The sequence below is a fragment of the Staurois parvus genome, unplaced genomic scaffold, assembly GCF_062004578.1.
Source record: "Staurois parvus isolate SC_StPar_1 unplaced genomic scaffold, SC_StPar_1.0 ptg000044l, whole genome shotgun sequence".
NCBI classification, from domain to species: Eukaryota; Metazoa; Chordata; class Amphibia; order Anura; family Ranidae; genus Staurois; species Staurois parvus.
Genome location: NW_028317840.1, coordinates 1567037 through 1592806, shown reverse-complemented (window position 1 = coordinate 1592806; position 25770 = coordinate 1567037). Strand labels below are relative to the sequence as shown.

At 42.4% G+C, this 25770-nt stretch overlaps 1 protein-coding gene across 1 annotated transcript in view; it reads left to right on the top strand.

Moving 5' to 3' along the window:
* Positions 1 to 544: 544 nt before the first annotated feature.
* Positions 545 to 25770, top strand: part of LOC149470451 (ovochymase-2-like) — a 120914-nt gene continuing 95688 nt past the window's right edge. Inside the window, exon 1 of the mRNA XM_089663746.1 lies at positions 545 to 720. Coding sequence (XP_089519872.1) covers positions 597 to 720 — 124 coding nt within the window. The 5' untranslated portion in view covers positions 545 to 596. The remainder of the gene's footprint in view (positions 721 to 25770) is intronic.

Sequence of the window (25770 nt, the reverse complement as noted above, 5' to 3'; positions counted from 1 at the left end):
CAATGCCCTGCCTCAAAATGGACTAGCCTGCTGCATCATTTTTTCACTTTGATTTTTGGGGTGTCTTTGAATTTAGTCCTCTGTAGGTTGATAGTATTCATTTCCATCAAATGATGGGGCATCCTTACATTCCTAACACATTACCCAGTCCATATCAGTATAGATATCCAGCATGATATTTTTCCCCATTGAGATCTGATGTGTTTTCAAAGTGTTCCTTTAATTTTTTTGAGCAGTGTATATATTCAACACTACTACATTTTTTATTTTCAACTATTGGGGATGATAACATTTGTATGCAATAAAAAAAAACAGTTTTGCAAATATTGTGTGACATAAAATATTACAACTACCATCTTTTTATTTTACAGGGCCTTTGTAAATATTGATCAGTTATACACTGGATGGCAATTTTCTTTTCACAAGCAGCACAAATCTCCATAGTGAACTGATCAAGGGTCACTGCAATATAGATAGACCTGATAAAAATAAGTATATTACACTGGGAAAAAATAACTGCTTTTCTCCTTATTCACATTTCCATCAGTCATCTCAGGAGTGAGTCCACTCACTCCTGAGTCCTTGAATTAGACAGGATGAAGGCAAAAAAGTTGTCATCTCTGGAGACAGTCTTGATTGTCCTTTTTGTGTTGATGACCGCAGCCTGTGTTGCATTAATAGTGCTGAATTTTCTTCAGGATTCAAAATCAGAAGACAGTGGTAAGTTGGATCAAATCATCTTGCAGATTTTTTTTGTTCTCTCTTTCTGACACAAAGTTAGAGAAAATACAAAATTTTACAGTTGTCACCAGAACAGGAGGTAAGGGTAAATGTCCTAATGAGGACAAATGTTCTGGTGACAGCAGTCTAAAATGGGAATTCCCCTCACTATGGAGACATTTCTTCTCATCTCCTGTTTCTCCTAATTTCCACTGAAAGCAAGAGGAGTGAAAAAACCCAGCCGCTACCTCTGCAGCTAAAGAATGTAGCAGTTGGGGTCAGTAAAAGTACGACTCAACCCTGAGGTTTTATCGCCCTCAGCTGCTAGTGTGAACAAGCCCTAAGGCTTATTTTACAGTTGTTTAATCAAAGTGAATGGTGGTATGTACAAGAAACCTTGACTACTTATTATAAGTAACATCTCCCCTTTGTTCAGCACTTTTGACATCCTCAAAGATGTGAATGCTAAACACAACTCTGAGAGCCCATTCGCACTTTTTCCATTCTTGTGCATTGCAATAACCCATGCACGTTAATGCTCACTTTGTCATGCTTTAACATGAGTGTATTAACCACTTGCCCTCCAGAGGATTTACCCCTCTTCCTGACCAGGCCATTTTTTGCCATACAGCTCTGCATTACTTTAACTGACAATTGCGCGGTCATGCAATACTTTTTTCCCACAAATAGAGCTTTCTTTTGGTGGTATTTAATAACCTGTGCGTTTTTTATTTTTTGTGCTATGAACAAAGAAAGACCGACAATTTTGAAAAAAAAATCATATTTTTTACTTTTTGCTACAAAACATATCCAATAAAAAAATGTAAAAAATCGAATTTCATCATAAATTTAGGCCAAAATGTATTCTGCAACATGTCTTTGCTAAAAAAAAATCCCAATACGTGTAAATTAATTGGTTTTGTGAACGTTATAGCATCTACAAATGGCAGTATATACTGAAATTTAATTTTTTTTTATACCAGTAATGGTGGCGATCAGTAAGTTATAGCGGGACTGCGGCAGGCATTCTGACATTGGGGGGAACTGATAACTGCCACTGACATCCCAATGACATTATTACAGTGATCAGTGCTAATAAAAAGCACTGACATTGTGCTAATGGCACTGGGCAGTAAGGGGTTAACATCTGGGGCGATCTAAGGGTTAACTGTGTGCTTTGTGCTGTTTTACTGTATGTGCTGTGTGTGTTTTACTTGGGAAACATACTGCTGTGCAGAGAAATACACGGCAGCATGTTACTGCTGGCATGTTACTGCTGTCAGTGTTGCTTGGTGATCGCTGGGTGCCGGCGGAGAATCTCCAGCCAGGACCTGGTGATCGACACCAATGGCGGCGCAGGTAGGGTGGTGCGCGTGTGCCCCCTACCCAGATATGCAAAATCACACATATATATATGTGTGTGTGTGTGTGTGTATGTGTGTGTGTGTGATTTTGCACAGCCCTGCCACCCTGTAGCAGTAGTTCTGCTATAGGGCAGCAGGCAAGCAGTTAAGGAAGCCTAATCATGCAATGCAATAAAGATCACACCTAGAATCCAGCTTCAAATAAAGAAATTCTGATGAAGCTCAGAGTACAGTGACTTATATTTTCCTGTTGACTAATTTGCTGGAGCGTAATGAGCCAAACCAACATCCTTGCAGCCAGGGGCGGATTGACAACTCATGGGGCCCCCGGACAATAGGGGATCATGGGGCCCCTGTGTCCTTGCCCAAACTCAAAAAAGCCTATGATAAAGGTACCAGGGGCATCTCATGGGGCCCCCTACTGACCCTGGGGCAGTGCCCAAGTTTCCAAATGGTCAGTCCGCCCCTGCTTGCAGCTGATGTAGGTAGATCACTCTCCTGGAGCAGTGTACACATTTTTCTATGGATCTCAGTAATGAGACTACATTTAAACTGAGCTTGGCACAGCCAAAACTTTCATAAGATATAAGTACTTCTAAAGTGCAAGAAACTTTGAACCTAGATTCTAGGCCTAGGCTGCCTACAGGGCTGTGATTTCTGCCCAAAATTGACACTGTCCCCTGTGCATAGTCCTGCCCGCTGTTATTGAGCTTGGATTGATGCACAAATGATCTGACATGGGATGGTTCATCACAAATAGTTACTTTTGGTCATCCATCCAATGAAATGCAATTTGGTGATAGAATAACTAATAAACTAGTGTCAGTTTTATTGTAACCTATTATCAGTATGTTTGTTGTGTAATTGACTAGAGATTTCTCAGTATACACAGTAAACTATCAAGGTACAAATGTGGCTATTAAATCAATTTTTATATCATATGATAACACAAATGTAATATTTTTGCTGATAAATGTGGAACTCTAATTATCTAAGTAAGTCTATCCTAATTTTTTTTTTTAAATATAGGGTAGTGTGATTAGAAAACATACTGCAGACAAGGTCTTTTTCATTCTGTTCCAATAAATCTTTGGTGAGATCAAACATCCTTTCATGAAAACCCGCTTCTATGTCAGGGGGGTTCCATGAATTGGCTACACAAAGGAGAGCTTCTCTTTGAGCAAATCATAATTGACACATAGCAGGGGGTGTGGTTCAGTAGCCGAATCAAGGTCTTTGTTTTGGTATTAAGCTATTTTTGTAGAACATATTTAAAAAAATGTATTTTACGTTCAATACATCAAGATGTGTTTTGTGCATGGCTCCTGTATGTGAGGTATAAAGTCAGCATACGTAATGCTAAATGGTTGTCTTTTTTTAAATATAACTGTAGATATGTCATTTAATATACTGGCAGCTGTTTAAAAGAACATCCGTCACATGCTTGCACAGATCATGGACCACATGTATTAGCCCAACTTCCACTGGATGGACAGTGTACTTTTTTTAAAATAAATATATTTAATGACTTTTTAAAATCAATAAAAAATTACCTATTAAAAGCACAGTTCAAAACATAAAACAAATTCTATATCAAGGCTGGTCACGCTAACGATAAATGGCACTGCTTATTATGCAAATAGGCAGCATGTTTGCTCATATACCCAAGACTTTGATTCATGATGCTGTCTATCCTTTTTACATAAAGATACAGCAAAAGGTGCCCATGGTCATAGGAAATTCTGTGTTGAGCTATTGTCCCTTTTTATGATACATTATTAAGCAACTTGTAAAAACATTGAAATAAATGTAATAATACTATTTATTGTGTCTGACATTTTATACAGTAATGTTTAAATAAAGGTCTTGTTGTAGATAAATTAGATGTGTTATCAGGATATTTGTCCAGAAATATACATTCATATGAAACTAACTTAGAACATGAGCTTCCGAATAACTGTACCTTCAGAGTCTAGAAACATAGTCCAGTACAGTACGTGCAGGCCCTTTTTGTATTGTATTTTCTGGGAAACTTACAGGTTGTCTGGCCTGTCTAATTAGTCCCTGCAGAATCATATTCTTTATTAACTAGTTGCCAACCGCAGATAGCCGAATGACGGCTGCACTGCGGCCGGCCAGTTCTGGGTGGACGTCATATGACGTCCTCCCAGAACGCGCTCTCCTGCGCGCCCCAGGGGGCGCGCACCCGGCAATCTCCATGACCACTGTGTCCTACGGACACAGCTGATCACGTGATATGGTAAAAGGCCAATCACAGCGGCCTTTTACCACGTGATCAGCGCTGTCCAATGACACGCTGATCACAGGGAAATGCAAGTGCCGGTTCTCGGCTGCACTTTCCTCACGCTGTCAGATCGTGAGGAAAGTACTGCCGAGAACCAGCAGTTGTCAGAGCGAGGATCGGCACCGATCATCAGTGCCCATCAGTGCTGCCTCATCAACGCATATCAGTGAAGGAGAAAAATTACCTGTTTGAAAAATTTTATAATAGAAACAAAGAAACTTTTTTTTTTTTCAAATTTTTTGCACTTTTTTTATTTATAGCGCAAAAAGTAAAGCGCCCAGTGGCGATTAAATACCACCAAAAGAAAGCTCTATTTGTGAGAAAAAAATGATCAAAATTTCATATGGGTACAATGTTGCATGACCGCGCAATTGTCAAAGTGCGGCAACGCTGAAAGCTGAAAATTGGCCTGGTAAATAATGGGGTATAAGTGCCTGGTAGGCAAGTGGTTAAAGAAAGATGACAGACACTACTTCACGACATATGTGCACTTTGCATCAATCATTTTGGTGTCTTTGGTTAAATTCAATCCTAACACAATGTGATCTTATGGAGAACTTGCACCAAGAGCTTTTCTCATGGTGCTTTTTTACTAGCCAATCAACTACACTTAGAAAGCCAGAACACACAAGCATAGGCTCTTCCAGCAGCAGAAATCTGTTTTATGTAGTGTTACATGACCATTGCTTAACTCACTGTTATCATACTGCAGCCTTCTGTTATCTACAGAATTCCCTACCAAGAGATTCAAGTGGATTTGCAGAAGAAATTGTATGGGCCTTGTAAGCCCTATTATGCTGTTTCCATTCAAACAGTTCAAAGAAAAAAAATGCTGATGTAGGAATAGTCATTTCTACTAATAATAGGAATAAACAGCAGTTCTTACTCAGACTTCCTATACATGCCATAGCCGTACAGACTTTAGCTGTAAAAAAAAGGGCAGAGATTACCGGGGAGGAAATGGGGCTTTGCATTGCAGACCCCTGAAAACCCTATGTCTTCTAATGTCTTCTATGTCCGCTCCACTTCTGCCACCCCCCTCTGTCATTCCCTCCACTGGCTCTCGATTGCCCAATGCATTAAATTCAAACTACTAACACAGGCATACAAAGCCATTCATAATGCTGCCCCAAACTACCTCACCGACCTGATACCCAAATACCACCCTACCCGTAATCTTCACTGCTCACAAGACCTCCTACTTTCTCGCTCCCTGGTCTCCACCTCCCACGCCTGACTGCAGTATTTCTCCAGGACTTCCCCCATCCTCTGGAACTCATTATCCCAATCCATCAGACTGTCACCTACCTTCCTCACCTTTAGGCACACCCTGAAAACCCATCTCTTCAGGGAAGCCTACCCCACCCTCACATAACTGCCGATCTCTTTCACTCCTCCTACCACTCCATCCCCCACCGCCACTTCCTCCTGTACCACTATCCCCTCCCTCCTAGATTGTAAGCTCGAAAGAGCAGGGCCCTCGAACCCCTCGTGTTCTGTTTTGTTACTGTATTGTCTCATGTACTGTCCCCCATTAGAATGTACAGCGCTGAACAAACCTTTTAGCGCTATATAAATACTGTATAATAATAATAATTCTAAAGCTTCTACTTTGTCACACTGAGTGGTTACACTACAACATCCAACATCTCTTGTGCAGTGGTTCATGGCACAAGATGTTATTGTGAGAAATTGAATGCCCAAAGATGGAATGGGAATCAACTGTAGATAGTGTTTCCCATCCTGCAAGCCAATTGCAACTTTCCAACTTTCCGTGTAAACACTCATTTTTGGAAAATCTAGTATATAACTTTCCAGTTTACTGGCAACCAAAATATTAATCTTCTGTATCTAGTAGTATCATGAATATCATGTTTTTTGGTTTTGTGAAGAGCAAGCATGTGTTCCATACTTTTCCTGCTCTAATGTGAATCTGTTATTTTTCCTGAATAGGCAAAGTGTTAGTCAAGTTAATCTGTAATAGAAGTGGTATCTGGGATAGATGTATGTCCTCTTATGCTCATGTATCCTTTATGTTGCACTTCCCTCGAGAAGGCCACTGGTTGACAATGATTAAAGCACAGTCACTACACTTCTCCTGATAGCAGCAGCACAGATAATGAAGATGACCAGGGTTCTCCATAAGTGCAGAGGCTGCCAGCACATACAGAGTTCAGTTCAGGCACACTGAGGCAAACAGCAGTCTAGGGATGTCTTTTTTTTTTTAATTTTATTGTTGAGTTGCTTGGATGGGGTGTAGAATAGCATGGGAAACAAGAGGACACACTTCACTATGTTGCAAACTTTATGGACAGTTCTGCTCAGCTCAGAACACAATCTACCAATGAAAAATTAATAGCGGACAGCAGTATGTACTCCTCAGGAGAGGAACTGCTCGATTCAGCTTTAAAGGACAGTACTCCCAAGAGAAACTAGAGGTGACTAGCGTATATACCTCTGCCACAGCTGGAATCTTGATGAATAGCAACCTGAAACAGTGGAAGGGCTAGAGGTAGGGGGTAGCCACCCCCCACCCGAACAGGTGGAATCCCTTGGACAGAAAGTTGTTCTGCAGCTCAGACTATTTATTCATTCCCTATTCACCTTCTGAGCACACTTCCCCAGGGATTGGCTGCAGCACCATAAATACTCATGCTGCCCATTTGCCTTGCTCTATTGCCATGTTCTAGTACTTTCTAGAAGGCAGGGGAGAGGAAAAAAAGCCCAAACAATCAACACCTGCTCCACTGATTACAGAAAAACCAAAAATTTAATTTGCCTAAAATCCCAGCACCTAACTAGAAGGGTGGGGTATTTTTCATATTAGTGGTGACAGCTCAGTGTCAGGCTATCAAACCCTTACAGAGGTTGTTCTTCTTCAGCCCTAACCCGAAAACTGACACCCATTTAAGGCTAAAGGTAGTTAAGTTGAGGACATCAGTTTGGGATGCTTCTGAGATCATTGAGAATTAATTGACAGATTCATTTTACTTGAAGTTGACCTCCTTCAGACCACCATTTGACCTGGTTCAACAAGGTTTTGCATTCCCATAGACCTGTAAAGAGAACAATAGTTCATCAACACAGGCCTTAGAACTGTCAACATTGTTTTCTTTCATTTAATTCTGATATTATTTGACATTTTGAATGAATATTTATTATCAGCCTTGAGCTCCAGCATGATAGAACATAACTAACCTTAGAGGCTGACACTAAGCTAGAAGTTCTTTTCTGACAGAGAGACAATATACAATTAGGTAACAAAACAAACAGCTGTTTCTGAACAGTAAGTTGGTGTTGTCACAACAATTTGACATTTGGATTTTTTACAAATGCTTATTTCTAACTGTTATGCTTGTAAGTAAAGGTAAATATTAAAGTGGCTGAAGCACTAAAATGGACCACCCTAGTAATGACTGTTTATACTTCTAAACACCTTCTTGTGCATCCAAGGAACCTCAGTTATGTAGCACTCTCATATGCAGTATTGTATTTTGAGGTTTTAAGAGCTTTCCCTGCACCTTTCTATTGAGCCATCACATCACAATGTGTGGCCTTAATAATCAATGGAAAGGTGCTAGAGGCAGGAATGGTGGGCTAGCGCTTCACACTGACAGTAAATCTAATTTTTTATTATTTGAATGGATCAAGATTCACATCTCCCAAGGTGCTTGTGAGGACATTTTAAGGATCCATGCACACTAACGTAAAAACATAATCCTCCGAGAGGAGTTTAGCATTTTAGAAGCAACTAATGTTACCCTATGTGTCTATATCCATTAGGTAGTATAGAGGCATTTTTTTTATTTCAGCGTTTAGAGGTAGAAAAATAAACCCTTCCTAAACTGATAAATGTTCTTAAACGCAAGTACAAAAAATGCTCAAAGTTAGTGTTTTAGGGAGCATTGGTATTTTTTTAAGCCAGTGTGCATGGACCCTGACAGTATGAGCAGGCACCACTTAGTAGCTGCATTTTTGTCCTGTAACCAGTTAAAGGATAATGTTCTCCTTTTGACCAAAAAACATAAATGCACATTTATTTGAAGGTCGAAAAAAGGTGCATTTATTATTTTTTATTTCTGGAGCCTCTAAAGCAGTGGTTCTCAACCCTCCTAATGTCGCGACCCTTTAATAAAGTTCCTCATGTTGTGGTGACCCCCAACCATAAAATTATTGCAAAAAGGTCGATCATTTTGCGCCCTGGTCAGTCGACTGAAGGAATTTGATGGGAACGGAAGTTAATCTGATTGCTAATTGGATCTGATAGTAAAATTGAAGTGTGTACGGCCAGTATTCTCCCCCTCCCCCCAGGGATATTAGCCCTCTCCCACACCAAGTCGTCTGCCCTGAGGCTCCTTGTATGACCCCGGAAAGTTTGGGATTCCTGGTCGCTGTGTACTTCCCTCTAGCGGGCCGGGTGCCCCGGTGCCAGCCCTCGTACAAGTGCTGTAAGGAGAAGCCTCCATGGGAGGTGAGCGGTTGTAGGGCACACGCTCTGCGGGTAACCAGATCCCCCCTCCCTGCAGACAAAGGGGGGCCCGGCTCACATCTATCCAGCTGTTGTGAGCAGCTGCCCGCCCGAGAAACATGCAGCAGGTTCAAGGGCAGCCAATGGGTGGCAGCGGGGCACCTCCGACCCACCCCTTGCAGGGGAGGAGCCTCCAGCCTGACCGGCCTCTCATAACGCACAGGGAAGAGGGAGCGAGCCAGTCAGTGTGCTGGTGTTAGTTCAGCGTGAGAGGCTTGCAGAAAGCCGGGAGTGTGGGACACCCTGCCAAGCCCCTCCAGCTGCCCTCACCACTACCTCAGAGTATCTGCATTTGCCTGGAGACAGATAGAGGAGCGGTGTCTCGGTTCCTAAGACCATCGGAAATATGTGTTTTCCTATGGTCTTAGGCGACCCCTGTGAAAGGGTCGTTCGACCCCCGAAGGGGTCGCGACCCACAGGTTGAGAACTGCTGCTCTAAAGCATTGCAGATCACTGGTGCAATGCAGGTCTGCCTCTGACATGTCAGTGTATCTGCTTGCTCATACATCCCGTACAGGCAAACAGATACTTACTGACAGGAAGGCTCAATAAACTACCACGGCGCCGTGGAGCGCTGTAGTAGTTCATTGAGAACAACAAGCCGACAGCCGCAAAGGCATAGAATACTGTGAATGAGAGTCACAGCCAGAGGGGCCACTTTTTTTAAAATGGTGACAGCTAGTGGGGAGGAGAAGATCCCCTGCTAGCTGTCACAATGGGGATCGGGAGGTGCGGGGGCCGGTCTGTTCGTAACATGTTACAATCTGAATATGGCCCTGTCCATTCGTAACATGTTACGCCCTGAATATGGGTGTAACATGTTACGAAAGGTGAAATTATCCTTTAATGGAAAGTTTCCACTACTTAAAAGATTTTACGGTCTCTCCATTGGAGTTAGTAGAGACAGTGGCATCTGCTGATTACAAAAAGAAACTCCTAATAAAGATAATAATAATCAGGAATTACTCAACATATTTGTGTAGTGACAATATTCTATAAAATAACAGTTAATGTGGTAGAAAAAAAATTTTAAGCAACTATTATAAAGCAAGAGATTCTTTATGCAACACAATAATAAAACAAAGACAATGCATCATGAAAAAGTTCTGTGAACAGAGGCATTTTTCTTATGGTACAGTCTCTTTTCTGTCTTTGCACTTTCCATTTTCCTTTTATCTGCAATCACCTATGCACATCACTGCACATGATTATATACAATAGCAGGTGACATTGCAGTCATTCTATAGGATCTAAAATCATACAGTCAAAATCACATGGCAGTCAAGGTATAAAATGATATCTTCTTTACCACTGACCTGAATACTTTTTAGGGAAGTGAGAATAATTAAGTGTGGATCAGTGCCATTGGGGACTTCTAAATGTGCTTCATTAAGAATGATGGATGGAAATTAAAGAGTTCATATGGTATTCAGTCACTGTGAAATAGAGGTCAAATCTCTGCCAGGAAAGGTTAGGCCATTGCTTTATAGTACAGAAATATTCATCAAAATATATGTGATTTTTAATATTCATAATATTGAAAGTATTCACTAACAATGATAATATTTGGAACAATACACCCACTGCTTTAAGCATATGCTAGGATTCACAGAGGAGTGCAATGATTCTAGTAATAAATTAGGCTGAAAGCAAAAAGTCAAGCATCTGTTTTACTTTACATCAGGCGGTATGCTATTTTTTTTTTTTTTTTTAAAAAAAGCAAAGATTGACTGATGAACATTTACTGAGAGAATCATGTGATCGTCACAGACTAACAGCTCCAGTTTGATTCTCTCTGCTGTTGGCTAGGTAAAGTGCCTACTGAAAGTGCTGAACTCCCTAGGATTGGGTACATCTTTGGACTGGTGGCCATGTTCTTCCTCAACACTTTCTTTTTGCAGCAGTGGCTGAGCACTTCACCCTCATCCAGATTCCACCCTAAAGCCCCGTATTCACAGTGAGAATATTGGGCAAATGATCTTCCATTTTTTTTTGCATGTTAGTCTCATATTGAAAGTGAAGAGGTTACTAAAGCTACGAAAATTCTTGTACAGCAGAATAAAAATGTGGAAGTGATGTAATGTGTTGTATTGTATTTTTGGATGAAAACTGTACTGAATAAACAAAAATCGTACGATCTGGTATTGTATGAGAAAAATTTTCGTGCTTGTCCCTTAAAATAATTTCAGACAAAAGCTGTGTTCTAATGATCAAACATGATTTTCTGATTGTGTGTACTAGGCTTAAGCTGTGGCAGGAAATAATAAGTGGAAGAAAGAAACTCAGAATCATAGAATACATCTAATTGGTCTATTAAGTCTTCCCTTTTTTTCCATTTTTGCCATTTGACAAAACCAGACCTTTTTTTATTCCAAGTATGTTTTCACTAAGTTAATGCTGATTGCTTTACTTTCTCTGCTGGAAGTCTGTTCCAAGCATTCCCTACTCTGGAGAAACCAAAACCAGTGCAGTACTGGAGCATCTCTAGGTGAGATATAAGACCCTCTGCTTTCCCGTGATCTCACCGAAAAGCCTGTGATGGCACCTTCTCCTAGGTACCACAGGCAGAACCATGATAACTCATGGGGCCCCCGGGCATTAGGGGATCATGGGGCCCCTGTATCCTTGCCAAAACTCAAAAAAGCCTATGAAAAAGGTGCCAGGGGCATCTCATGGGGCCCCCTACTGACCCCGGGCCCTCGGGCAGTGCCCGAGTTTCCAAATGGTCAGTCCGCCCCTGGGCAGAACCAAGGTCCAGGCATCATAAGGTCTTTGCTGACTCTGAACAGCCACTCTTGAACATTAGAGTACTGGACCCCAGAAGCCAACAGCAGTTGCTATAGTAGTTTTTTCTTTAAACTTGTTTCATTTACATCTGTTACCTGCTGCCAGAAAAAAAATATTTTGGAGTTCAGGAATGACTGCTATAGCTGTCAAAAGAGCAAATAGAAAGAGATATATTAATATTTAATTGCAATTTACTAAGGTTTTCCAGAATAGTTCTCTGAGGCATCTTACTAATACAACATCTTTGGTTGACCTCTTTTGCCTCATGTTCAGAATGGCCAAGGTCGACAGATAAAGATTATCTGAATTTGATGAAATTCTTTCCCAGTATCAAATATCTTAGAAACCTTCTTATCCTGGGTAGACTTATTTATGTATTTCCCTACTTTGGACTTCTGTTCTCCATCAACATATTTTTATGATAAAAGATTGGTATAAAACGTTTCTACACCCATATGGGAGCATACTTTGAACTCTAGTTTGACATGTGACCAAACTATCACCAGGCTATATCAGATCTTTTTTTACTTATTATGTATGTGCTACGTGGTGTGTAAAATATGTATTTATTACCTCTCAAAGAGGTCACAGTATTCCTCTTGACAATGCTGGTGACGTCTCTGATTAGGCATCGTCTATTTCAGAGTCACCATTTATTTCATGTACTAAGAACCATCTAGGTATGTAGATGTCACACTAGATAGCTGGCTCAGAGATACTGTAAGTCATGTAAATTCTGATACCATTGCAGAAACCTTTATATCTTATCACTTGAGTTGTGAGTTGCTCATGTAATTCATATATCAGCCTTTCAACTCCCATTGTTGTAAAGTTACAGTTGGAGTGGTCAGTGGGGTAGAGGAGTCTGAGGAATTGCTTCTTACTGCCAGCAGCAAACCATTGACACCATTCACCTTTCAAACAATGTCACTTGTGTGGGGCTTTTAAAGCCTAATTGAAGTATCAAGTTAAACAAATTAGAGAATCCTAAAATGTATAAAAACAGAAGTTTGCAATCTCATGACTTGTTTCACTATTTAATTAGGCTCCTGTGCCAGCAGAGCATATATACTGTACATTGATGTCCTCTGTGGCAGGCTTAAAGCCCAACTCTTGGAATTACTCCAGTAAAACAAAACACCCTTGCAGTGGACCACCCCAACCAGGGCCGGATCTGGCCTCTCTGATCTGGGGGTGCAGTAAAAAGAAGTCAAGGTGTTATGGACCGACCCGCGGTAGCCTCTAGTGCTCCACAGACCAGAATTCCCCAGGGCGCGGAATCTAAGTCCCAACCTGCTTGTTGACCAGAGCCCCTGATGGTGGGGATGGACTTGGAGCAAGCCGAAATCAGGTCGCGGCCCCTGGGTGCAACCATCTGTGGTAGAGGCACTTGTCGGTGGTACGTAGCAGGTGAGAGTATGATGTGAGGAGGCGGAGTGAGCAAAGTCAGACAGGCCAGGTTGGTAACAGCGGAGACAGGTCGGTACAAGCGGCAGGCAGAAGAATACACGGGTCACGGTCCAGGTTCGGCAACAGGGGATCAAAGGCACAGGATTAGACAGTAGAATGGTCAGGCAAGCCAGGGGTCAGAGCAGGAGACAGTCAACAAATCAGGGTCAAGCAGGGTCGGCAGCAAAGCAATCTCTCAGGACACAGGATACAGGAAAAGACCATACAGCAATTAAAACACAGTCAGAGCCTGTTTAAATAGGGCGCCCTGCACTCCTATTGGTGCCAAGCGCGCGCCCGCGATCGTGAGTACGCATGCACGAGCGCCGTTGCCGTCATGGGCGCCCAGGTCCTAGTGCCTGCAGACTCGCGCGTCGCGATCCAGCCCGAGATCCCTGACATGGCCCCCCCCCTACGGGCAGCCTCCGGATGCCCAACCGGTTCCTCCTTTGAGGGTGGTTGTGAAGAAATTCCTGAATCAACCTAGGAGCATGGACATTTTGAGCAGGTTCCCATGAATTCTCTTCTGGCCCGTAGCCTTTCCACTTGATGCGTTTGCCCACCCCTTCTGCAGTCAATAATAGCTTCTACCTCGAATTCCTCCTCCCCATTGATGTCTATGGCCTCTGGGGGTCTAGATCTACGATCTGGAAAAGGGTCTGGTACAGCGGGTTGCAATGGAGACACATGAAAAACAGGGTGAATTTTGAAAGACTCGGAAAGTGCCAGCTTAAACGCAACCTCATTGATCTTACGCTCTATTCGGAAAGGGCCCACAAATTTGGGTGCCAATTTTCTTGATGGGCATGCCAGTTTTAGATTGGTAGTTGCCAACCACACCTGATCCCCTGGATGCATGACCAATTCCCCTCTTCTTCTTTTATCAAACATCCTCTTACTATCCTCCTGGGCCTGCACCATGGTTTCCTGTAACAATTTGTTATTGGTTGTAAAGAAATTCAGGGTCTCTTGAGCCGCTGGGACTGAGTTTTCCGGGACCAGATCAGGCAGAAAAGAGGGAAGGGAGCCATAGTTGGCGAAGAATGGGGACTTCTTAGTGGCAGAGTGTCATGCATTATTGTAAGCAAATTCTGCTAGAGGCAAAAGTGGCAGCCAGTTATCTTGAAGGAATGATGTATAACACCTAAGGTACTGTGCTAGTGTTTGGTTGGTTTAATCAATCTGTCCGTTTGTTTGTGGGTGATATGCTGAGGAGAATGATAGGTCAATTTCCAACCCTTCGCACAGAGCCCTCCTGGAAGTGAACTGGACACCCCGATCTGAAACGATATTCTTCGGTACCCCATGCAGTCTTACAATTTCTTTGATAAATACTTGTGCTGTTTCCGAAGCAGATGGTGTGCCTTTCAATGGAAGGAAGTGAGCCATCTTAGAGAGCCGGTCCACCACCACCACAAAGATTGTAGTATGGTTTTGTGATGGCGGTAGTTCCACAACAAAATATTGAGATCATGTTCCAGGGTCTGTCGGGCACTGGCAATGGTCGCAGCAGACCCCAAGCCTTGTCCCTGGTGGGCTTTTTCCTGCTGCAGATGGCACAGGACTTGACATATGTTTCACAATCCTTGGCCATGCTTGGCCACCAAAACATGCATTGTACCAAGTCCAAGGTCTTGTGTACCTCAAAGTGGCCTGCCAATGGGTGGTCGTGACAATAGCCCAAGACCAGAGCTCGGGTCTCTTTAGGCACCAGGATCTGCTCCCCCCTCCACAAGAGACCTTCTCTGTTCTGTAATGAGACTCCAGTTGGCTTAGGAGCCCCAGTGGAAGCAGCCTGTAGCCTAGATAGGAGCTCGGACTGTAGTAACAGGAAGCTACCTGCCAGCAAGATGGTATCTGGTTTGGCCGCTTCTTCAGGGTCTTCAAACATCCGGGAGAGGGTGTCAGGCTTAGTATTCTTAGACACAGGTCGATAAGTTATATGTAGGGTAAATCTCGAGAAAAATAACGCCCATCTGGCCTGACGCGGTCTGAGGCGTTTTGCTGTCCTCAGGTATTTCAGGTTTTTATGGTCGGTGTAGACCAGGATGGGATGCAAGGCTCCCTCCAACAGGTATCTCTACTCTTCTAATGCCGATTTTATTGCTAACAACTCCCAATCCCCGATATCATAATTTCTTTCTAACGGGGAGAGTTTTCTAGAAAAGAAAGCTACGGGGTGCATCAGCTCCTTTACTCCTACCCTTTGAGACAGTACAGCTCCTACTGCATTTTCCGATGCATCTACCTCCAGAATGTAGGGCAGTGAAGCGTCAGGGTGACTTAGAATGGGAGCTGCCGTGAATAGCTTCTTCAAGGATTTGAAGGCGGCCTGTGCCTCTGGTGTCCACTGGAAGCGTACCCCTATCCTGGTAAGTTGGGTGATGGGGGTTACCAGGCCCGAGAAATCGTTAATGAATTTCCTGTAGAAATTGGTGAAGCAAATAAACTGCTGGACCCCTTTCTTATCCGTGGGAAGTGGGGATCAAAGGCACAGGATTAGACAGTAGAATGGTCAGGCAAGCCAGGGGTCAGAGCAGGAGACAGTCAACGAATCAGGGTCAGGCAGGGTCGGCAGCAAAGCAATCTCTCAGGACACAGGATACAGGAAAAGACCATACAGCAATTAAAACACAGTCAGAGCCTGTTTAAATAGGGCACCCTGCGCTCCTATTGGCGCCAGGCGCGCAACCGCAATCACGGGTGCGCATGCGCAAGCACCGTTGCCGTCGCGGGCGCCCAGGTCCTAGTGCCCGCACGCTAGTGCGCCCCGGCATACCGTGTGTCGCGATCCAGCCCGAGATCCCTGACACAAGGGTCCTGCTTTCAGAACTAGAAAGTGATACAAAGAAAATTAACTAGAAAATGTTAGCCAAAAGAAGTGCACAGGCATGTGTGCACACTGCACTACAAAGACTTTGCTGCACTACACATTGTTACAGAAATGCACATTTATAACAATTGATTTGCAAAAAGCCAGAGATGCAGGGAACCTACTAGGGATCCAACCAAACTGCTCTGGCAAAAGTGAACCAGTATTCCCTGCCTGACTGCGGTACACTGAGTGTGCTGTTCTGAGGGCTGCCAGTGTTACTAGAAGAAACTGCTCTTGTACAGTGCAGAGCTAAACTTCTACTAACTATGCTGCTACAGGATTCCTATACTGCAGATGGAGCTCCCCCAAGCAGGGGTGATGTAGGACTATGAAAGACAAGGGACACCCCTGGACATTTGAAGGACAAGAATAATGCAGTGCCCGTAGCATGCCGTGGTAAATGGTGGGCATAGGCTCACTGTGATGACAGTGGGAGGAGCATACCTAAATAAAATCTGAGCCAACTTGCCGTATGCTCAGTAGACATATGTCTCTATAATATGCATTACCTACTCCTGACCATTGCACTCTTTAAGCTGTGCTGTACATAACATACTTCTGACTGCAAGATTCTTTATACCTTAGTGTACTTTGCACACACCTGATTGCTGCACTTTGAGCATACAGAGTGGTGAGGATTATGTAACACATAACCTTGTGTATAGGGTAAAGCAGTCAGAATATGTCACATACAGTACATCGCAGTGTGCAGAGTGCAGTGGTCAAGATCATGTAACATGCAGCACAGCATACAGATATATACAATATACACCACATCGTATCAAGTTCAACATTCATGTTTACAGTTCAGGGGCCATTCATACTAAATGCCTCTTTCCTTAAGCAACACTTCCATAAGTAATTATCAACTGTGCCTCTCTGCACCCCTCTTCCACAGCTCACCTCTACTCCCCCTATCCACATCTCATCTCCACACCTCCCCACCACAGCTCACCTCTGCACCTCCAGCCTATAGCTCTCCTCTGCTCCCTTTGTCTACAGATCTTCTCTGTGTCCCATGTCCACAGCTCAACTCTGCACTTTCTGCTCACAGCTCACCTCTGGATTCCCATCCACAGCTCGCCTCTGCACTCCCTCTTCACAGTTCACCTCTGCATCCCAATCCACAGCTCACCTTTCTGTCTCATCCATAGCTCACCTTTGCATCCCCTGTCCACAGCTCATCTCTGTAACCCCCCCCCCACCACCACCACCACCGCCACATCACTGAAATCTGGATGGATGCAGTCCACCCCAGAACCCCTCCCTAGATCTGGCCTTGTCGTCCACACTGCAAATATTAAAGTCTTGTTAATTCTAGGGGATGTGGTAGGTGCCCATTGCAACAGTATTTTCTTTCCTGGGAATGGGCTCTTAGATAAAGACTGCTGGGCTCTTACATGAATTTTGGGTTGGCACAAAAGCTCAATGAAGAAAACTGTCACCAGACCATTCATTTCATCAAAAGTTTATCATAAGATTATATGTGCATTTATTATATATTTTATGCAGGGGTTCCCCCTGTAAAAGCCTCCCTTGTATAGATATCCAAACGACCTGAGAAAGCTGTTGGGAGCCACTTTTTTGCAATATCAGTAGCTCAAACAGTCTCAGAGCCTGTACTCAACTAACAGACTATAGTATTCCCCTTCGCTCCTCTCTGGCTGCTTATGTACAGTTGTGTTCAAAATAATAGCAGTCAGACATCACTAACCTGATCAGTCACTGTTTTTGGTAGAAATGATATTTCTACATGGCAAATAATTTACTAGCAGGTGTAGTAGAGTAATAGAAATCCAACAGACCCAACAGTCATGACATGCATGCTGCTGATTCTGTGTAATTGAATCACTAATTGAAAGGGGCATGTTCAAAATAATAGCAGTGTGGAGTTCTATTAGTGAGGTCATTCATTCTTTGAAAAACAGGTGGCAATTATTGCCCTTATTTAAGGAAGGAAGGCAGCAAATGTTGTACATGCTGGTTACAGTGCATTTCTCTATGAAATTCTGAGGAAAATGGGTCGTTCCAGACATTGTTAAGAAGAACAGCATACCTTGATTATAAAGCTGATTGGAGAGGAGAAAACATATAAAGAAGTGCAGAAAATGATAGGCTGCTCAGCTAAAATGATCGCAAATGCTTTAAAATGGCAACCAAAACTTGAAAAACGTGGAAGAAAGTGAAAAACTACCATTCGAATAGATAGAAGAATAGCCAAAATGGCAAGGACTCAGCCAACAATCCGCTCCAGGAAGATCAAAGAAGGTCTAAAGTTACCTGTGAGTACTGTTACAATTAGAAGACGCCTATGTGAAGCCAAGCTATCTGCAAGAAGCCCCCGCAAAGTCCCACTGTTGAAAAAAAGACATGTGCTGAAGAGGTTACAATTTGCCAAAGAGCACATTGACTGGCCTAAAGAGAAATGGCGCAACATTTTGTGGACTGATGAAAGTAAGATTGTTCTTTTTGGGTCTAGTGGCCGGAGACAGTTTGTCAGATGACCCCCAAACACTGAATTCAAGCCACAGTACACTGTGAAGACAGTGAAGCATGGTTGCGCAAGCATCATGATATGGGGATGTTTCTCATACTATGGTGTTGGGCCTATTTATCGTATACCAGGGATCATGGATCAGTTTGAATACATCAGAATACTTGAAGAGGTCATGCTGCCTTATGATGAAGAGGAAATGCCCTTGAAATGGGTGTTCCAACAAGAGAACAACCCCAAACACACCAGTAAACGTGTAACATCTTGGTTCCAGACCAACAAGATTGACATTATGGAGTGTCCAGCCCAATCCCCGGATCTTAATCCAATAGAAAACTTGTGGGGTGACATCAAAAATGCAGTTTCTGAGGCAAAACCAAGAAATAGAGAAGAACTGTGGAATGTAGTCCAATCATCCTGGGCTGGAATACCTGTTCACAGGTGCCAGAAGTTGGTTGACTCCATGCAACACAGATGTACAGCAGTTCTCAGAAACAGTGCTTATACAACTAAATATTAATTATGTGATTCAAAGGAAAGCAAAATCTTCAAACATTTTTCAGTTTATATAGTGAATGTTTGAGTTTGTAAAGAAGAATACAAACACTGCTATTTTTTTGAACAGTCTAATATTCACTTTTCTTCACTTTTTTTAGAGGAACAACACAAATTTGATATATTTTTCTTCATGTTTTGATTTGGAATAGAATGTGTAGTGTTCCCAATGCATTTGTGTGTATGGAAATAAAAACTATTAGAAGGATTTTGAGCTTTATTCACTTTTTTCAACACACTATTATTTTGAACACAACTGTAGGTATGTCAAGACAACTTGGGAAGAGCAAAGGAGCTAGGCCAGCACAGACAGTAATTATACACTCCCAGAAGAGGAGAGGGCTGTGAGTAGAAAAGAGAAAGGGGGCTATGCCAGAGAATTGGCATTTTCTGGATTGTTAATTCCCTAGCGAATTGAGAGGCACATTGTAAGTCAATTCAAAAAATGCAAATACAAGGAAATGCTGCAAGAAAGCATATAAAAATACAATTGTATAAGTTGGGCCTCCTTAAATAGCACAAATAATTAATGTACTAACAAATGTATGTTTTAAACACTCTAAGATTGTCTATTCAGTTTACCTGAAAACTATAACTGAGTATTAAAGTGTTACTAAACCCACAACAGTAAAAATCAGTCTGTATATGCAGAAAAGCATACTTGTTATACTTACTGTAGAACCTAAGGGGTTAATCCTTCGCAATGTGTAAAAAGGCTGTTTGATTCTGTCATCTCTGATCCTCCCCTTCTTCTACTGTCCCCAATCTATCTACTGATAGTACAGAGCTCTGGGAGTCACTGTGCACATGCTCAGTGTAATGTGTATTGTTAAAGTGCTGCGCAAACTGTTGGCGTTATATAAATCCTGTATAATATATTGATAGAGAGTTTTATTTTTCTTTGAGAGAGTGCATGTGATCAGCACAGGGCCAATCAGCACTGTCCAGACAGAAGATCAGGGGTTATGCAACCTCATAGGACAGTCAGAGCAGAATTAAAACTCCTTCTACAAACTTTAACCAGTGCTCTGCTGGACACTGATAGAAGTCACAAGACTGCTATATACTGCTCATGAGAAAAGGTATTTATCAGTTTATATTTACTAAAAGAAATGCATTTCCATGTTCTGTGTACTGTGGGAGACCAGATATAGTGAATGCAGTGTCCTGGGTTTAGTAACACTTTAATTATGAAAGGTACAGTTTCTGATACTTTATACTTCAATATTTTTATTGAAAAAATTGGTATACAGTGGTATACACAGAAATAGAAACAATTTCCACCTGCATGGTGAAATGGAGTGCATATTCATAGAACATAGAAGCACATGAAAAAAAAATATTATTAGTCAATGACAATATACAGTTGTGGCCAAAATTATTCAACCCCCAATGCTGTAAAGGGGTTTAGGGACTATAGTGTACATTTGGAATTGTATTCAGAATCAAATCCTACAAGGACGTTGTAACTACCCAAATGCAACTAAAATGACATCAATTGTTTATGTAATACAGTAGTAAATGGTTCTTATGTGGTTTCTTCATTGCCACAATTATTCAACCCCTTAAAGACTACCACTCTGAAGAACAGAGGTTCATACAGGTGCTTTCCATCAGGTATTGAAAACACCTGTGGATGTCACCGAGCAGCAATCAAGCATAATAAGCACCAATTAGGCAGCTTTAAAATGACTGTGATACTCAGCTCCTTCTAGACATTTACTGGTGTGGTTACAAACATGGTGAAGGCAAGAGAATGGTCCAGGAAGACAAGAGAAGAGGTGATTTCTCTTCACAGGAAGGGCAATGGCTATAAGAAGATTGCAAAGATGTTAAACATACCAAGAGACACCTTAGGAAGCATCATTCGCAAATTCAAGGCAAAGGGCACTGTTGAAACGCTACCTGGTCGTGGCAGAAAGAAGATGCTGACTTCGACTGCTGTGCGCTACCTGAAGCGTAGAGTGGAGAGAAGTCCCCGTGTGACTGCTGAGGAACTGAGAAAAGATTTGTCAGATGTGGGTACAGAAGTTTCAGCCCAGACAATAAGACGCACACTGCGTAATGAAGGCCTCCGTGCCAGAACTCCCAGGCGTACCCCCTTGCTGTCTCCAAAGAATAAGAAGAGTCGACTGCAGTATGCCAAAAGCCATGTGGACAAACCACAAAAGTTGTGGGATAGTGTTCTGTGGACTGATGAAACAAAATTAGAACTGTTTGGGCCCATGGATCAACGCTATGTTTGGAGGAGGAAGAACAAGGCCTATGATGAAAAGAACACCTTGCCTACTGTGAAGCATGGTGGAGGGTCAATCATGCTTTGGGGCTGTTTTGCTTCTGCAGGTACAGGGAAGCTTCAGCGTGTGCAAGGTACCATGAATTCTCTTCAGTACCAGGAGATATTGGATGGAAACGTGATGCAGTCCGTCACACACCTGAGGCTTGGGAGACGTTGGACCTTTCAACAGGACAATGATCCCAAGCATACCTCCAAGTCCACTAGAGCATGGTTGCAGAGGAAAGGCTGGAACATTTTGGAGTGGCCATCGCAGTCACCAGACTTAAATCCGATTGAGAACCTCTGGTGGGACTTAAAGAAAGCAGTTGCAGTGCGCAAGCCTAAGAATGTGACTGAACTGGAGGCCTTTGCCCATGAAGAATGGGCGAAGATACCCGTAGATCGCTGCAAGACACTTGTGTCAAGCTATGCTTCACGTTTAAAAGCTGTTATAACTGTAAAAGGATGCTGTACTAAGTACTAAGATTGAATGTCACTTGGGGGTTGAATAAAACTGATAATGCTGTGAGCACAGAAAAGACATTTGTGGTTATTTCATTATAACTGTTATGTTATATTTGTCTGACCTACAAGTGCCTCTTTAATGTAAATGTAAGCAAGATGACTGAATGATCAAAAGCAATGTCAAACTGGCCAAAACACTCAATTTCAGTGGGGGTTGAATAATTTTGGCCACAACTGTATACCGAGAACACCACCTCCACCAGGTATCAAACGTTTCATCAATTATTGAACATAGGCATTGCCATAGAAATTTACCAAAGGTATAAAAACCAATTCAGGGGAAAAAAAAAGGATTAAGAATAAAGAAAACAGGAAAAAAAAAATCTAGGATAAGACAGAAAAGAGGGGGGAGTAGAGAAGAGAGAAGGAAAAAAAAATAAAAAGACACCCAAGGGGGAGGGGAGAGAGAGAGAGGGTCAGCTGCAGTACTATTAAGATATAGATATATATCTGATCCATGGTTCCCATGTCACCTCAAATCTAGAAATATTATTGACAATGCTTGTAAGTTTATCATTCACCATTATCCAATTAAGTTGTTGTTTAACCCTGTCTAGCGTGATCAGTGGTTGTCTCCAACTTCTAGCTATGGTAATGCTGCCAGTAAGAGGTAAAAAATTAATTTAGTCGATTTTTTGGGAACGTTAGTGGGTAGCAAATGAAATAAGGCCACTTCCAGTGATCTACAAGTATTAATTCCTGTTACTGAATAGATAGAATTAAACATTCGGATCCAAAAACTATTCACTACCAGACATTTCCACCAGATATGGAACATAGTGCCCTCTTGTCTGCAGCGTCAGAAGCAACTAGGTGATACTGAAGGGTACATTTTAGCAAGGCGTGCAGGAACCAGATACCAACGAAGTAGCGTTTCATAATTGGATTCGATAAGAACAGTATTAATCGAGATCTTTGATAAAGTATGGGCCGCATTCCGCCAAGTATCCAGGTCTAGTGAGCTATTCAAATCCCTTTCCCATTGAGTCATATAGGATAATTTAGTGAGTGGATCAACAAGGGAAGCATAGATAATGGACAAACGACCTCATCATCCCAGCTGCCCCACAGGAGACCTCTAAAAGAGTAAGTGTGCAAGGTTCTAAGATTAATTTGAGTTTGCTAGTGATAAATGAGATAAGTTGATAGTAGCGAAACAATTCCCCGGGAGGCATCTGATACTTTGTCAAAAAGCACTGGAGAGAACGAGGACGAAGCCCATCCAGATAGTCTCCGATACGCAGCGAACCCATATTCATCCACCACTGGAACACCAACGGTGATAAGCCAGGAATAAACTCGGGATTGCAAAATACTGGAGCTAATGGGGTATGTGGGGAGAAGAAAGGTTTGCAAGCTCGCCATCTATCCCACACCGTTAACGAATAGGACAACGTGGGACATAGAATAGGAGGACGCAATCTACTGGGAAGCCACATGAGAGCACCAATAGCGTAAGGATGGCAAGATAAGGCCTCAATGCCAACCCACTGGGGGACGCAACCCCTGGCCGTAGTGCAAGATAACTGTGCTATTTGAGCTGCCTGAAAATAGGCCAAGAGATTAGGAAGTCCCAAACTGCCATGCTTCTTTAGGGAAAACAGGGTTGACTTGTTAACCCTAGGACGTTTTCCCCTCCAGATGAATCTAGAGACTGCTGCTTGTAATAGTAACAGTTCCCGTTTGGGAACCATGATCGGTAACATCCTAAAGTAGTACAATAGTCTCGGTAAAAAGGTCATTTAAATGGAATTAATTCTACCAAACCAGGAAAGTGGAAGATCCTGCCATTCTAGTAAGTCAGTTTTGAGTTGTTCGAAGAGCGGGAGATAATTGGTCTTATATAACAATGAAATAGATTTGGTGAGGTGGATCCCCAAATAGGGGAGAGAACAAGAGGCCCACTGGTAGTCAAAATTATCCTGGAGGTGATGAACCTCCGAGTCAGGTAACGAGATATTTAAGGCAGTTGTTTTAGAGGAATTAAGCATAAGACCAGAGGCCTCAGAGAAACGATGAAACAGGTGGAGGAGACTGGGTTAGTCCAGAGGTGTGTTACGGAGGAGGATGCAGGGTACCCAAGAGCCTGCTGAGGTGAGGAATAAGATAAATATTACACCTTACTCTCTACCCCTAGGCAAAAAGGAGCATTAAACCCCTGACCGGCTGACAAGGTTATTACTAAACAGGAAATGAGAGAAAATGTGCAATAGGAACATAAAGAGAATTCAAATTTGACAGGGGTTCTAGCTTTACCCTACTCTACTAAAGAAAAGCATTTCTCTTTATTTCTTTTTTTTGTACTTGGAGTTTTATTGATAATAAGTTGAAAATTTGGCCTGGGGAGGGAGGGGGAGGGCAAAGTATCTGACCACTAATTTTATACAGAGGGATAATAGAGATTTGGAGAATCCCTCAACCATGGAACTGTAGGCATTGACTGTAACAAGAAGGAATGCATGAAAATGGGGAGGGAGGGGGAGGGCAAAGTATCTGACCACTAATTTTTTACAGAGGGACAATAGAGATTTGGAGAAGTAATAAATACATTGGAGCGTGGATGACAGCATTATCAAAGTTATAGAAAGAGACCTCAACTAGGCCAACAAGAGCAGCCAGTACCTATCCCAAAGCACAAATTCATGTTAATAGGATGACATCACAGAAATCTTGAAAGTGGATCTGGCAGTCCATATACATAGCTTATCCCTCAACCATGGAACTGTAGGCATTGACTGTAACAAGAAGGAATGCATGAAAATTAATCTCTGGTGAAGACAAAAGAGAGAAAAGAGAAAAAAGAGAAAAGAGAGAAAAGTGAAAAGAGAAAAATGAGAAAAAAGAGAAAAAAAGAAAAGAGAGAAAAGAGAAAAAAGAGAAAATAGAAAACAGAAAAACAGAAAAAAGAGAAAAGAGAAAGAAATAGGTGGATGTAGAAGAGCCCTCAGAAGTTTGCAGGAAGAAATGATGATGTTCAAAGGGCAAGGTCTAGAGTTCCGATAACCGCACAGTATTGCTAAGACAGTAAGGAATAATCGAGACATGGCTGCCAAACGACATCAAGACAAACGATCATGCACGTCTTATAGAATGGCTGTCAGCTGCCTTTTAATAAATGTACCCTGTAAGCGACTCTTAACTATGAAAATGTTGAGGGGCAGAAATTTACACACCCAGGCAAAAGTTTGTATAGTGCCTGTGAATATATGGGAAGCAAGAGTGCAGTCACGGTTAGAAACATTTTGGACAGATTTGTGTAGGAGGACCTCTCAGGAGTTCTTATGGAGTTTAGGCGGGACCATTGTATTAATCATAATGTAGACCCTTATCTACAGGAATTGAACCTTGGGGCAGGTCCACATTATGTGTATCATATTTCCTTTTTTCTAAATACCCCCCAAAAACACTTCACTGGGTAAAATATAACAATATAACTTTTACAATTCTTACCGGAGTATATTACCAGCAAGACAATACCTTGAAGAAATTTCCTAAGGCATTTTTCAGTATGGGAGATTTTCAAAAGTGGTAGGAAAATCTCACTCCATTCTTGGTGGAGAAGGGAAAAGCATTTTTTGCCTGAAAAAACATTGTCAGCAGGAAAATAAGTGAAGGTAAATTTCTCAGACAGATGTCAATAATACTTTGACAGAACTTTTTACCCACTGTGTCTAAAATACAGGAAAAAAGTTTTAGCTGGAACAGGGGTGGACTGGCAACTCATGGGGCCCCCAGGGCAATAGGAGATCATGGGGCCCCTGTGTCATCGCCCACACTCAAACCACACCGGAAAAAGCCTATGAAAGGTACCAGGGGGATCTCATGGGGCCCCCTACTGGCCTCGAGCCCTAGGGCAGTGCCCGAGTGCCGAGATGGTCAGTCCGCCCCTG